This window comes from Spermophilus citellus (genome assembly GCF_964194105.1).
Source record: "Spermophilus citellus genome assembly, chromosome: 3".
NCBI classification, from domain to species: Eukaryota; Metazoa; Chordata; class Mammalia; order Rodentia; family Sciuridae; genus Spermophilus; species Spermophilus citellus.
The window spans coordinates 212072622-212086346 of NC_138184.1; the positions used below are offsets into that span (position 1 = coordinate 212072622).

Genomic DNA, 13725 nt, shown 5'->3' on the forward strand with positions numbered 1-13725 from the left:
CAGGAGTCATGCCTTCGATTCCACTAATGCACACCCTCATCTCCTCGCCCCACACTGTGCACACGGTTAAATTTTAGTGATATAGGGACATCAAAGCCTTCTAAAGTAAGATTCTGAAGAAAGGGCCCTTTGTGAACCAAGCGGGACAAGAGGCCCACGTGTGATCAAATGTGAGATGTAAAAAAAAGCTCTGAGAGGGGTGGAGACAAAAGGAGGAGGGTGGCGAAAAGAGGAGACACACAAAAAGAAACAAAGCCAGTGACTGAACTGAACGGGCTAAAAAGAGAAGAATAATAGAAAAATGCAGATAAAAAGAACTCAAAACCAAAGCGAGCGGCCGCGCGGGAGGAAGGCGAGCACGCGCGGCAGCGCGGGGACTACAGCCCCCAGGATCCCTTGCGGCGCCGCCCCCCCCCCGGCGTTAGTCTCCTAGGCAACTCCGCCAAACAAGATGGCGGCCTCCGAGGGAGGTCCCCAGGGACCGAGAGCGCCTTCTCTCCAGAGAGCCTTCAACAGTTTACGAACTGGATCCCCGTCGGTGATGCTGCACTCAGAAAAAGAGCGCTATCCTTGTTGGTCTTCTTTCCCCATGGGGCAGAAACAGAAAAGCACTTTCAGCAAAGACTCCTCCTACCTTCTCCAGCAGCTCATTCACCGCTACCAGGAGTCGGAGGCGGAAGGAGAAGACTACCAGGGCGAGCCTGAGGGAGAAGGGGAATCCGAGGAGTCCTTCGAGTCCGAAATGCTGAATTTGGAGGTGTGCCTTCTCCCCTGCTCCTCCCTCCCTCTCCAGCCGTCAGGCCCTGCCGCTGCCTCGGCGGCTCCCCGCGCACCCCTCACCAGCCCCGGGCTCGGCCATGCTCCCGGGCTCCAGCGCCCCTTCAGGAGGGCGCAGAGTCCCCGCTCTTCGCTTCTCATTTCTGTTACCCGTTTCTCCACCCGCTGCGTGAACTATCACCAAACATCTTTCTTTTTCGTTGACGTATTTGATTTCTAATGAGTCAAGTTACATATAGCATCGTTATGAAAAGAAGTATGTATTTGAATGAGGGTTAGGGCTTTAACGTTTTCAAAATCACACCTGGACAAAATGATTGCCTTATTGTGAACAGGCAGAATTCATCTCTGGCTTCCCCAGCAGCTGACCTGTTTCCCGGGACTGTGTGAAGTACGCTCGCACTTTCCCCCGGGTGGTGGGGTTACTCTCTTGAAGTAATCTAAGTGCTCCCTCAAACACTAAGTGACCTAAAACGACTTAAAACTTTCATGTATTACTGCCAGGGACATATGCCTTATGTGAGTGAATGAGGCGGGGGTGGGGGGAGAGAGGTGAAAAGTGTAGAATGTTCAAACATCCAGCTTACTGGGGCGTATTTCACCGATGTGTGGAGCCTTCCCAACATTTTCACCTGTATTACTTGGAGCGGTGGCTTCACCTTTCACATCAATACAAATTCCCTTCTCTACAATTCTTTTGTCCATCTCCCAGTTTCTTTCTTCCACTAGCTTCCTGTTCCCCTCTTAGCCTTCTTGTTCCTTTTCATTTCTCATCAGATCATTTTCTTCTCTTGGCTTCTAATAAATTCTTTACTTTTTTTTTTTTTCGAAAACAAATGGATTTGTTTTCTTTTCAATACACAGGTTTCCCCTCTTGGTTTTGGCTACCAGGAGACTCAGAATCAATATTTTTCCTAATTTCAATAATTTTCTTTCCCTTTTCCTCTTCCTTCATAATATAAAGTGCTTCAGATTCTTTTTAGAAGTACACATAATAATTGGAAATAGAATGTTTCCAATATCTCCATTCTGTGTATTCTTCTTGCTTTCCCTCTTAGCATCTTTGTATCTTTCCCTAGTCACTGTTCTTCCTTGGAGCTAAACGTGTTTCTCTGTTAATGACTGTTCCCTTTCACAAACTCCTTCCTTTGTCTTATTTCTTCTCATTCTCCCCTCTCTAGCCTGCATATTATTGATTCTACTATTAACTGTTCACATTCTTCCTTCACTTGGGTTCCTCTTCTTTAGTAATGTCCTTTTTCTATTCACTTTGAACAATTGGCAGTGTTTTCCAACTTTAATCCCCCATTTTATTTTTCTTCTTCTACTTCCTTCTACTTATGCTAGTTAGCACTTTAGTCTTGCTTAAATAAATTGATTGTAGAAAGTTATTACTTTGTTCATATTTTGTTGATTTACTTTGTTTGCCACCTTTAACAATAACTGTTGCAAAACTATAGCAGTGTTTTTGCAACTTTGAAATGTTTGTATGGTTTCCACCAGCTTCCATCCCAGAGGAATTCACAAATGAACCACCAGTATACTTTATTATTCTAATTAACACATGCTCTTCAGCTATGGGGTTCATTAGTACCAATGTTAATCTGTCTTCAGTATGCCATTAACAAGCCATAGAAGGAGTTGACTTGAACTAGTTATTCCTTTTGGGCGTGTAGAATGTGTTTAGAAAAAGTTCATTATTTCTTCCATTTATGTTCGAAGCATTAATATTTATTTTGGGTCCTCACATTCTGTTTTGACTTTTCATAGTATTGTTTAAATTTTAATGTGCTGAATGAACTAAAAAGTTTTAAAAAGAAACATTTGGCCATTCATTCTCCATGATTTATTTTCCATGTCTTAGCCTGATTGAGTTGTAATGCTAACATGGTCACAATGACTATTGAGTGCCTATCATTGCAATTAGCCTCAAATTTCAGAAGCCCTTATGAATTTAAGGGAAGCAGTGCAGTCCAGCTGCTCAAAGCAGTGCTTTTGGAATGACAGATTTGTGTTTGAGGTTTGGTTTAGTGTTTTGTTAGTGTGAGATCTTGACCTCTTTCTGACTCATGCATAACATGATGATTATATTAAGGGAATTGTGAGAATTAAGTGAGATGCTATCTGTAAAATGCTTAGCCTAATATATCACTTATACTTTGTAAATAGAATAAAGTTTTACATGTTTTTATCTGCTTAGTAGAGTCTATTAAGAGGTTGTGCGTGTGGTGCTGGGGATTGAACCCAGGGCCTTGTGCATGTGACATAAGCACTCTACCAACTAAGCTATATCCCCAGCCCAAGGTTTTAATGAGTTTGACCTTCATCGAACAAACATCAATGGGATAATTGCTATATAAGAAGCCCTCTGACTATGTAAAGCAGAAATGGCAAGTCCCCAAATCTGATGCATGAAAACCACACTTTGTCTGTAACTGAATGTGGGTAACAGTGCCTACTCATGGGATAGTTATGAACACCAAATTTAATGAGAGACTCTATTAAATATGATACAACATAATTAACTATAACAAAATATAATTAATATAAACAATAAAGTGTATAGCATAGGATCTCAAGAAATTAACGATGCAGTAAATAATAGCAACAGTAATGGTAGGAGAAGGTGAGAAAATGATGGAGGACATACATGATCTCTGCTCTGGAAGTGAGGTGAGCATGTGAGTGAATCCTAGCACTCAGCCTCTGTTGGATCATACACCATATCTCCTGTTTGGTGAAAGGTGTGCGCGGAGCAGCTTCCTACTGAGGGTTCTAGGTGAGAGCAGATGCAGCAGCCGTGGCAGGGCCAGTGTGGAGGGCTCTCTGCTGTTGCACAGACTTGATACTCTAAGCAGTGGGGAACTGCTCTGACGGCCAGTTGGGGTTAGATGAGAGGTTGGTAAGATGCTAAGAAGATTCTAGCAGTGTCTAGAAGAGTCTGAATTAAGGCAATGGCAGTGGGAATGCAAAGGAAGGTAAAGAGGAAAGGTTGCAAGATATTTAAGCTGGGATAGTTACTAATTGAATGTCAGTGGTCTGGGATGAGTGCTGGGCCTATGGGTCACCATCACCATAGGGATCAGGGACAGGTGGAGCTGTGCATTAAGGAGGTAGATCTAGGAGCCAAATGACTGAAAATCAGGGGAGTGGTCTCAGAGTAGATGACTTGGGGACATTTTGCATGGGAGCCTATGAGGTCATCAGGGAAGACAAGGGAAGGGAAGGGAATGACCAGGAACAGAATCTTAGGGCTATAGTAATTTTAGTGACAGGCAGAGGAAGAAGAATCAAGGAGTGAAAGTGGAAAAGGCTGGTCAGAGAAGTAGAAGAAAGAAGAGCTATATAATGGGGAACCAAGGCAAGGAATAGTCTCAGGAACGTGGACATAGGTTCTGCCACTGATGGATTATGTGGGAAGAGGCCGGTAGAGTTCTCATTCTCTTTGCTTATCTGAGGAAAGCATGGTAGGGCCAAATTATGGGAACTTCAAAGGACATTCGAGGAGGTTGCTGGGCAGTCTTGCCTGGGGAATCTGGGGAAATGCCTACAGAGTGGCCCGTCTCCCTGTCACAGTGACCTCAAAAGACAGGCATCTACCTACTATCGGAAGGATGGAATGGCATCACATTTTCAGGGAATGGGGGTATGATGGTACAGGTGAACTTAAGCATCCAGGTAGAAAGTTTGGGACAGGAGTTGATATTCTCCTGTCTCCATTCCTTCCTGGGCCTTTCAGAAGACATTGCCACTTTATTTAGAAAGAAATAGCTTCCCTTTTGTGAACAGTTTGTTTGGTATGGATGAGTGAAATATTAAGATGTGGGATTTCTGACATCAACCAAATACAGCAGCTGTCATTTAATGGGGACACTTGCTGGGTTCCAGGCACTACACTAAGAATGTTATATATGTTCTTTTCTCATTCTCCCCCAAACACTAGACACAGGAGAGGAAAAGCTTTCCTTCCTACCTTCCAGGTTTGATAGCAGGGCCTATGAGATAAGCTGACAACAGGTAGATGAACTGGAAATCAGCATATAGATTTATCAATTTTAATATTACGTGTGTGGGGGCATCATAGGAACTAACCAAAGGGAATACCCTCCCCCAAACAGTGAGATTTGAGAGTTTAAATGCCATGTTTACAGGGGAAGGGGAGGAGGCTGTAGGCCACTTAGAGGAGAGTGAATGCTTTTCCCGAAAGCTGCAGGGGCTCTCACAGAACCCAGGAGGTAAGCTAGCTGTGACAAAGTGTGGTGTCAGCTTTGTTCTCTCCTGTGAGAAGGGTCAGTCTTCTCTGGTTGGTGCAACTCCCAGGGAGGGATTCATGACAACTGAGTTCCTTCGGGAGGATCTGTCTTTAGTAGATAAAAGGAATTTGGAGAGAGCCCTCCTTGCCTGTGCTGTTTTCAAGCACCTTTAGCTCCAAACAATCCATATACCAGAGCAGCGTACTTTGGAGTGGCATGTCCAGAGCTCCTTCAAAGAAAATAACACTTCCTACTAATAAATGAAGACATAAAACTCTGCGAAAACTTGACCTCCCCAAAGTCACATATCCAAAATGGCAGAACTGTGGTTTGGCCACACCTGCCCAGTTACAAAGCTCGTGTGCTGTCTTCACATGGGCAATATGTGCATGGACCTATTCTCTTGTCCTTAGTATTCCCAGCCTCAGCTGCACTGTGGGCTCCTGAATTAAATGGAAGACCCAGAAAAAAGGATATTTTGCTATTGTGGTTAATATGCTACTCATAGGTACATCAGTGTGACTTACATGGTTACTGTATTTTCTGTTGTGTTTTGCTCAATGTTAATGCATTGGTCATTATGGAATTGAAGTCAGCACAAACATGACACTGACCTACATGTTAGCTCTTCTGTTGTCATTATTGGGGCAAAGGCATTTCTGGCTACCATTTGGTCCATGAGATGTGTATGGATCAAGGATCAACCTCCTTATGAAAAGGATTGTCATCCTTTAATATACCTTTTAATCTATCTTGCAAATTATATTAATCTAGCAAAATTGGCCAATGGGAAGTGAACTGAGGACCTGCTTTCTACAGTAAGAATACCAAATTTAGAGAAATACTTTACTTCATTTGATGTAACCATTCTTTGGGGTGTGGGTAGGTAGTTAAGTCATTTCAGCTCTGTTGCATACTGTCTACAGTTTCATGCAAGGTAATCTCTGAACCTCAGTTTCTTCATCTGTTAGATGGAGGTAAGAATACCTGCCTGAGGATTGATGGAAGGGTGACTGAACTCACACACAGTGCCTGCATTGGGGACCATTGTCTCAGTGGCTGCCATTACTACTGATGGTGGTGCTTCTACAGCCACTGTGTGTTCACTCAACTTTGAATGCCTAGTACAAGAGAACACCTGAAATATCAGTGGCAATAAAAATATTAATCTGGTAGATATGTATTTAATTATACCTAGTATGTGTATGTGTTCAACATAGAATTTTCTTTGGGGGGGGTAGGTTGTAGAGGGCACAGGACTGGCTATATAATATGCTAAATAAATTTTAGATATGACAAGACAAATTGTTTCTTTTCTAATGAGAATCCTTTCTTTGTCTGCCTCTTTGTCATTTTGCAGGAGGAATTTGATGGGGTCCTGAGAGAGGAGGCTGTGGCCAAGGCCCTGCATGAATTGGGGCGCTCAGGCCCGGGGACCGAGCAGGTCTACCTCAACCTGACTTTATCAGTGAGTGTGATGGAATGGTCACTGGCATGACACTGCCGAGACCATGTCCATTTTCTTTGGTGCTCATAGATGTGATGGTGACAGAAAATCTCAGGGCTTAGCATTTGATGAAGATGAATGATGAGATAATTATGTAAATATTGGACTTCAGAGAGTACTGGTCAGGTCAGGCATTAGCTCCCCAATTCCTTCATTTCCAGTCTCTTCACACTCTATTTCTTTCATCTTAAGTAGCCTGTGTTATAGTAATCAATGATTTCTTTCCAAGAAGTTGAATTTGATTCTGTAAAACCAGAATCTTTAAGAATTTTCTCTCTGAGAGTGAAAGAAGCATTAAAATTTATATCTGAATCCACGGGAACCAAGGATTTTGATATTGACTTCCCCTCCTAAGCATGTCAAGAAATAAGTAGCTTTGAGCTATATTTTACTTCTCCCAAAATACCTATCATTGAAGAAAAAAAATCTATTCTTATTCATCACTTTTCAAGATTTCAACCCTAGTCATAGAGTGGCCCAGAGTCTTGGCTCCAGATTCATCCTAAGAGGGGCTGTGGGAGCAGACTGCTCAGAGTTCAGCTTCTTTTCTCATCCTTTTGCCACAATCCTAGGAATCTCGCTCTTTTTGCTTCCTTATGTGATAAAGCATTAGCTATTCCTTGGAGATCTGCAGAGTAAATACAGATCATAGGTGAAGGCAGCACCTTGACAGTTGACTTCAGCGCCGTGGCTGGCTCACTCATTGCAAGGCCGGTCTGTCTTGGATTGGAATTAGTAAAACTAAAGACTGTTAAACTGTTTTCACCTGTGCTCATTTCATGGCGTGTCCTTCGAGGTCAGCCTATTAAGGCTGTAATCTTTTACTCTTGTCACTTTATAACATTTATGTAAGACTCAGCCAGCCAGGCAATAACATATGGGGAGCACCCTAGGCTTCTCGCACTGTTAGGCACTGCAGTGGCATGATTCCAGCAGCCATTACCTCCCCCCACGGGTCCCTTTCAATCAATATTCTCCTTAAATTGATCTACCAAGAAAAAAAAAAAAGGCAATCCTTTAAATCATATTTCAACTGAAGGGACTGAAGTTTAACTTATTTTGCCACTGACCTCCTTACATTTGAGATATTGCATGTTGAATTACTTGGCCTTAATAACCTGTCTTGCTGAATACGCTTTCTGGTTCAGTGATTCCTCACCACCCCCAAGTCTCACTTAGGTCGCACGTTATTTTTTGCTTTCTCCTGTTACTTGTGTACATATCTTCTCTCCTGCCCAAATCATACATTTCTTAAGGGCCCAATATAGCTCTATTCCATTTCTCATCATGCCAGCTCCCCACAATGATGTCTTATACATAGTAATAACCATTCAGTATTTATTTATTACTTGTGGAGCAGCCTTTCTTAAACCATTATTATTCTACATGAGAATTTGCTTACAATGACTTCATTGCTTGTTTGTTTTTTTTTCTGACTCTGATGATATGACATAAACCAAAAGTGTAAATCATTGTTCCACAGGATCAAATTCCCTAATCTCACTTGGAGTTCCCTAGAAACACCAGTTTCCTAGATCCAATTTTGTGCCAGGACTCAGAAAACTGGAATGCTGCTTCTTTCTACCTTGCTTTGTAATTTCAGGTTACTTACATACCTCTTTGTACCTTTTATTCCTCATCTCTAAATTGACAGTAATCTGCCCTTCAGATCTCAGAGATGTGTTTCATCCTTGAGATTATTGGGAAACAGCTTTGAAAATGAATCTGTGAAAATGTAGGTAGTATTGTTATTAATGATCTTCCGATTAGACGTGAACTCTCTTTAAAACTTAATTTAAATTCTAGGCATTGCTTTTTCTTCTACTAGATAAAAGCTTTGTCTTTATTGCTATTTTTTTAAATATAAAACTCTGTGCTAAAGGTCTCCACGAACACTGCTTTAATTTGCCTTTTCATGTTGTATTCGTTCTTGCTAATACCACTGTTTTCCTAAGCTATTATTTTTTCCAGAGGAATGTAGTCTTATTATTTTTTTTAATGGGGTCTGTTGTCTTTCTTGAGATCCTATTAATAGTAGACCTCAGATTTTGTTTGTGAATTTCTTCCAGACTTTTGAAAGAAATTTGGAAGGCCAAGAACTAACCTGTTAAAGTCTTTTTCACCTTGATTTTCTCAGGGCTGTGATTTAATCGACATTAGTATTCTGTGTGGCTACGTTCACCTACAGAAGTTGGATCTTTCAGCGAATAAAATTGGAGGTATGTGATTGTCATTCTGGTAGATTGATTACTAAATTATTTGAAAATGTAAATGTTGCAGTATGCAATATAGTTTAATAACACTAAGCTTGATATAGTAACTTGTAGCTCAGTTGACATGTTGATCCTTTGCTTTCCACGTCCCCCACCCCAGGCATCAATGACCGAGAATGAAGAAAAAGGCTAAAATCTGCAATATTAAGATAGGGTTGAGATGCACTCAGTGATGCTTTAGAGAATGAAGTGGAATGTTCACTTTTATCCTTGTAAGAGGTTGATCATTACCTCTTCAATACTTCCTGTATGCTTGATGATTCCCTGTTCTTTACTTCTCTTAGTAATTTAGTACCCATAAATTCATATTTTCTTCCCTCTAATACATTATTTTCTTTACTTTGCTTTTTGCATTGATATTTTAATCCTGGCTAGCTACTTTTGTTATTATTTGAGCCCTGGGGATTCACAAATGTATTTTCTCTCTCTTTTGGCTGTCTCTCTGTGTTTATTGATTCGTTCAACTCCATCATTTGTAGTTCTATATATTTGTTATGATACCTTGTTCACATTTAATGAAATTAGTACTACAGTTGTCATATATTTTCAGCACTTGATCCTCCTTTCTGATTTTCTGATCTTATTTGATGTTAACAGTGTGCGCTTTTTCCTTTAAACTCCTAGAGAAGTAAGCAAATCATTATTTCTGACCTGCTTTCTCTACTGATTTTCTTTGTACTTGCTTCTCTTGCCTTCTTTTTTAAAAATGACAATTAGAATGTTCCTGATGTGGTCTTCTCTGTTTCATGTTCTTTCTTTGTTAACCCCACGTGTGATTCTAATAATTAAAATCCACCCCTTTCAAGGGCTAAGAAATATTCCAGCCTCTTTTAATTTTTAAAATGCTATTGTTTTAAGAAGACTTTTCAATATTCTTTTTCAGTCTTTATAAAACTATTGTGGAAAATTACAAACAGGTGCATAAATAGAACATTGGAATGAGTATTGAGGTTCAGTAGTTATCAGCCCATGGCCAATCTTGTTTCATCTACACCTCCCTGTCCCCCTTCCCAGGGTTATGTTAAAGTAAATCCCAGATGATGATTAATCATATCATCAGAAGGACTTTTTGTGTTATGGATAGGAGTGCTCCACCTACCCCATATTTCCAAGATTGATTTCATTTTCTAGATAAGAAATCACAGAGTAGGGGGAGGCTTTGGCCATAGGAACGTACTTGGCTTTTCAGCAAGGGAAGAGACTTGGCTTCGTATCCTTGCCATTTGAGCAGAAGTCCACAGTTGAGACCTTCCTCTTCATCTAGACCAGTCTTCATTGATCCTGTATAGCCCCTTCATTATTCCCATGTGACCATTTGACATTCATCCAATGTTTGAGATCCCACTATGTGTCAACTGCAGTATATTTTTCTATGATGATGTTTATTAAATTTCAGCTTTTATCAGAATCATCTGGGGGGGGGGTCTGTTAAAATACAGATTCCTGGGCCCTACCCTCAGATATAGTAGATTTGGGGTGGGATCTGAGAATTCGCATTTGGACTAAGCTCCCCTGTGAGACCAGTCCTGCTGGTCCTAGATCAGACTTTGAGAACCACTGATGTAGACATGAGGTGCTCCTGCCATCTGGTGGACAAGGAGGTCACTGCACCGAGTAGGGACCTCTCAGCCTGCTCCTGACCAGGCATTATTTCTGCCACAATGATTTTGAAACATTGACTCTCTCCAGAGTAGGAAATGTCCTCATCATCTCTTTGTGTATATTTAAGTACTTGATGCTGATTCTGCTTTAAGACATATCTCACTGGTAGCATTTACTTGCCCACAAAAAGATCTGTTCCAACAGAAGTCTGGGGCCCCGTAGAAGTTCATAGAGGTGAGACCATTCCTGACATGCATCTGGGCTCAGAATGGACAGGTAGATGCATATCACAGAGCAGTTAGTTACTCCTTAGGTTTCCTCTCACAGGCAGCCTTCCCTGGTTGGTTGATTAATTTCTAACCAAGTGTTTATGTCCTAGTGTACCATCTTTCTTAGAACCATTTACATTTAGGGGATGGTTTAGTCCAGAGAAATGAAGTAGAATTGGTGGATATTTTCTCGTTTCAGTGCCCCTTGAGAAGGAAAGATAGCAGGAGGCCCTCTCACACTGCTGCCCATATGCATCTGGGAAAGGCCCGCTGCGCCATTGTTCTACCCAGTCCCTGTCTCTGCCTGTGTCTGTGCCACCTGGTGAAGGGCAGAAGCACTGTGTGTGGCTTTGGTGTAGAGGTTCCATTCTCCCACCGGAGCCATGCTCTGAGGGGTTGTAACAGCTCCTTCTGTGCTTCTGAAGGAGAGGGACAGGAGTCGCTGTTCTTGGTACCATTTTCATGTGGAGAAATGAATTACTGGTGTCCACAAGGCCATAACCCTTATTGCGATTCTTCTAGATCTCTTCCTTCTCTTCTAATTCATTCTGCTACCCTGAGTGCATCTGTCACAAAATGGCAGCGAACGGCAAAACGACCAGTATGTTTTATATCTAATTTCCATTAAAGTCTCTATCCACATAGAGTCCTTTACTCTGTATTTAAGTTTGAGGATATTAGCTTGGGAAAAAATGCAAAATTTAGATGTAATTTTGAAACAATCCAGAATAAAAAAATAATATCAATAATGCCTTAAATAACTTCAAATAATTAATGAGATTTAGGATTAAGTCCAACTAAAACAAAATTGAATTTACAACAAAGAGAGTTTCCTAATTGTGGCATTTCCAATCTTCGGAAAAGACCTAATTCAGTTATTTAGGGGCTAATTATCAAGAGGATTATCTAAGGCTTTAGTTTCTCATTGTTTCCTCAAAGGCTGGAAATTTTTTGAAGCACATAGGCATAAGCAGATTGTGGGAGAATGAGCAGGAACATGCTTGAGGCCTTGGCCATTGGTGGTCCTGGAAGCAGGGAGAATGGAAGAGGTAGACCAGCCCTGGGACAAAAAGGTTAAATTGTTGCTGCATAGAATTTCCACACTTTTAAAAAAAAATTTCACACACTCCTGGTTTCACCCATTTCATTCATCTGTAGTGTTTAAGATGTGCATAATTAAAAAATATTCTCAAGTAACATCACTGTTTTTAATGACTATTTCTCGTTATTCTGTTGGCTTACCTATTCTGTATCTATTTCCCCCAGATTTGTCTTGTGTGAGTTGCATGCCTTATCTTCTAGAACTTAATGCTTCTCAAAATAAACTGACTTCATTCTTCAATTTCAAGCCACCCAAAAATCTCAAGGTACCCTTTATCAATACACTAATTACATATGTTGCATGGTTTGCAAAATACATTAAATAAGCAAAATAGCACTAAAATAGAGCATTTGAAAATAATAAGATGTAGGAGTAGTATGTCTGAATTGATATAAAAATGAAATATTTGTGAATCATTTATTTTGCAAAAGGGGGATGGACTATCAAAAAGAGAGTTTTTTAAGGAAGCTTTGCTAAAACCTAGTGTTCAAAGGACTAACTTACTTCTGTTTTCCTCTTGCCCTTTTTGAGATAATTGTCATTGCATTTAATTATAGCAAGTAATTTTTTTTAATATGAAAAATTTTGTATCTGTACAAATTTCCTTGGGGCTCCAACATTTCCCTATTTATTTATCCAACATTCACTTTTTTGAAAAAGAATGCTTTCAGACCTTCCTTCTTGTTCTCTGGACTTGCTCTTGTACTTCTAAAGCAGAAATGAACTCTCTGTGGTCTGGGGACAGTTTGCTCTGCCGTAGAGGGGCGTGTTTCCTGCTTCCATGTGTACCCAAGTCACCTGTGGTTCTTGTGAAGATGAGATTCTGACCTGGCAGGTGGAGAGTGGGACCTGAGACTGTGATTTCTAGCCCCCTTTCAGGCACTGCTGATCCACAGACCCTACTTAGATATGGTCAGAGTGGTGGTTCCCGAACTTTTCTGCCCATTAGAGTCACCTAGGGGAGTTTTAAGAACTACCAAAGCCTGTATCCCCTGCCAGAGACTGTGCTGACAAATTTGGGAGTCATTGCCACAGAACTTGTGATTAATTTTCTTCTATTGAACTTTAGTATTTAATGAAAAAAAATCTTAAAAAATGGACATCAGCTATTGCCTTTTTAAATCTGTTCGTGCCATCTTATTTACAAATTCAATTAGATCTCAAGTGTTCTGAGGCTTGCACAAACACGAAAATGTTCTAAATGAATAATCTGATGTTGTCCTTGTCAGTGAGACTCCTTGATTTTCTTCTTTGCTTCATATCACTCCGTTTTTGTCAGTAGTACATTTTCCTGCTTTGAAATTGTAGTTATTCCTAGGGTGCCATTCCACGTTAGGTGCGTTTTAGTACTCAGTATGGAGAACGCGGGTCTTGAGGTCATCGAGAAGTGTGTTTGCAGAGCTGCTTTGGTTCTCCTCAGCTGCCCCACTCACCTTGCTGTGAGCCCAGGAAAATCAATCATGGCAGCACCAGGCTGTTCCTCCATTCACGCCCTACATTGACCCCACCCCCCACAAAAGACTCCACAAACCAACAAAAACAAACCATATGCCCCATCTTTAAGGTTCCAACTTCCTTGAGCATTAAGAGCAAACATATTGGTAACTTTAGAGACATGTTTGCCAAATGCCAGAGTGCCCTGACCAGGGCTATCAATCCTGTGTGAGCTCTGTGCAGACCTGGGAAGGAATGGTTGAGGACCTTCCAGTGTTATCAATGCATCTTCTTATTTGACCCTCCAATGAAGCTGTGAGCCAGCCGATTCTGTCCCATTTTATAGATTTGGATACTCAAGTACAGAAAGGTTAAGTATCAGCCATTACTGGGAGGTAGGGAACTGAGATTGAGCTCAATGTCTGAGATTCCACAGCCCATTTTTTTTTTCCTGAAAATCAGGCTTGGGTAGAACTATGTTCCCCCCTCTTGAGAGGGTTACTTCTTT

General features: G+C 41.0%; 1 protein-coding gene across 1 annotated transcript in view; it reads left to right on the forward strand.

Moving 5' to 3' along the window:
- Nucleotides 1-451: 451 nt before the first annotated feature.
- The window catches only part of LRGUK (leucine rich repeats and guanylate kinase domain containing), a gene marked incomplete at both ends in the record, with an annotated part of 103416 nt that continues 90142 nt past the window's right edge, over nucleotides 452-13725 (forward strand). The window contains 4 exons of the mRNA XM_081283316.1: nucleotides 452-757; nucleotides 6391-6498; nucleotides 8675-8756; nucleotides 11948-12048. Of these exons, the coding sequence (XP_081139442.1) occupies nucleotides 452-757; nucleotides 6391-6498; nucleotides 8675-8756; nucleotides 11948-12048 (597 nt within the window). The remainder of the gene's footprint in view (nucleotides 758-6390; nucleotides 6499-8674; nucleotides 8757-11947; nucleotides 12049-13725) is intronic.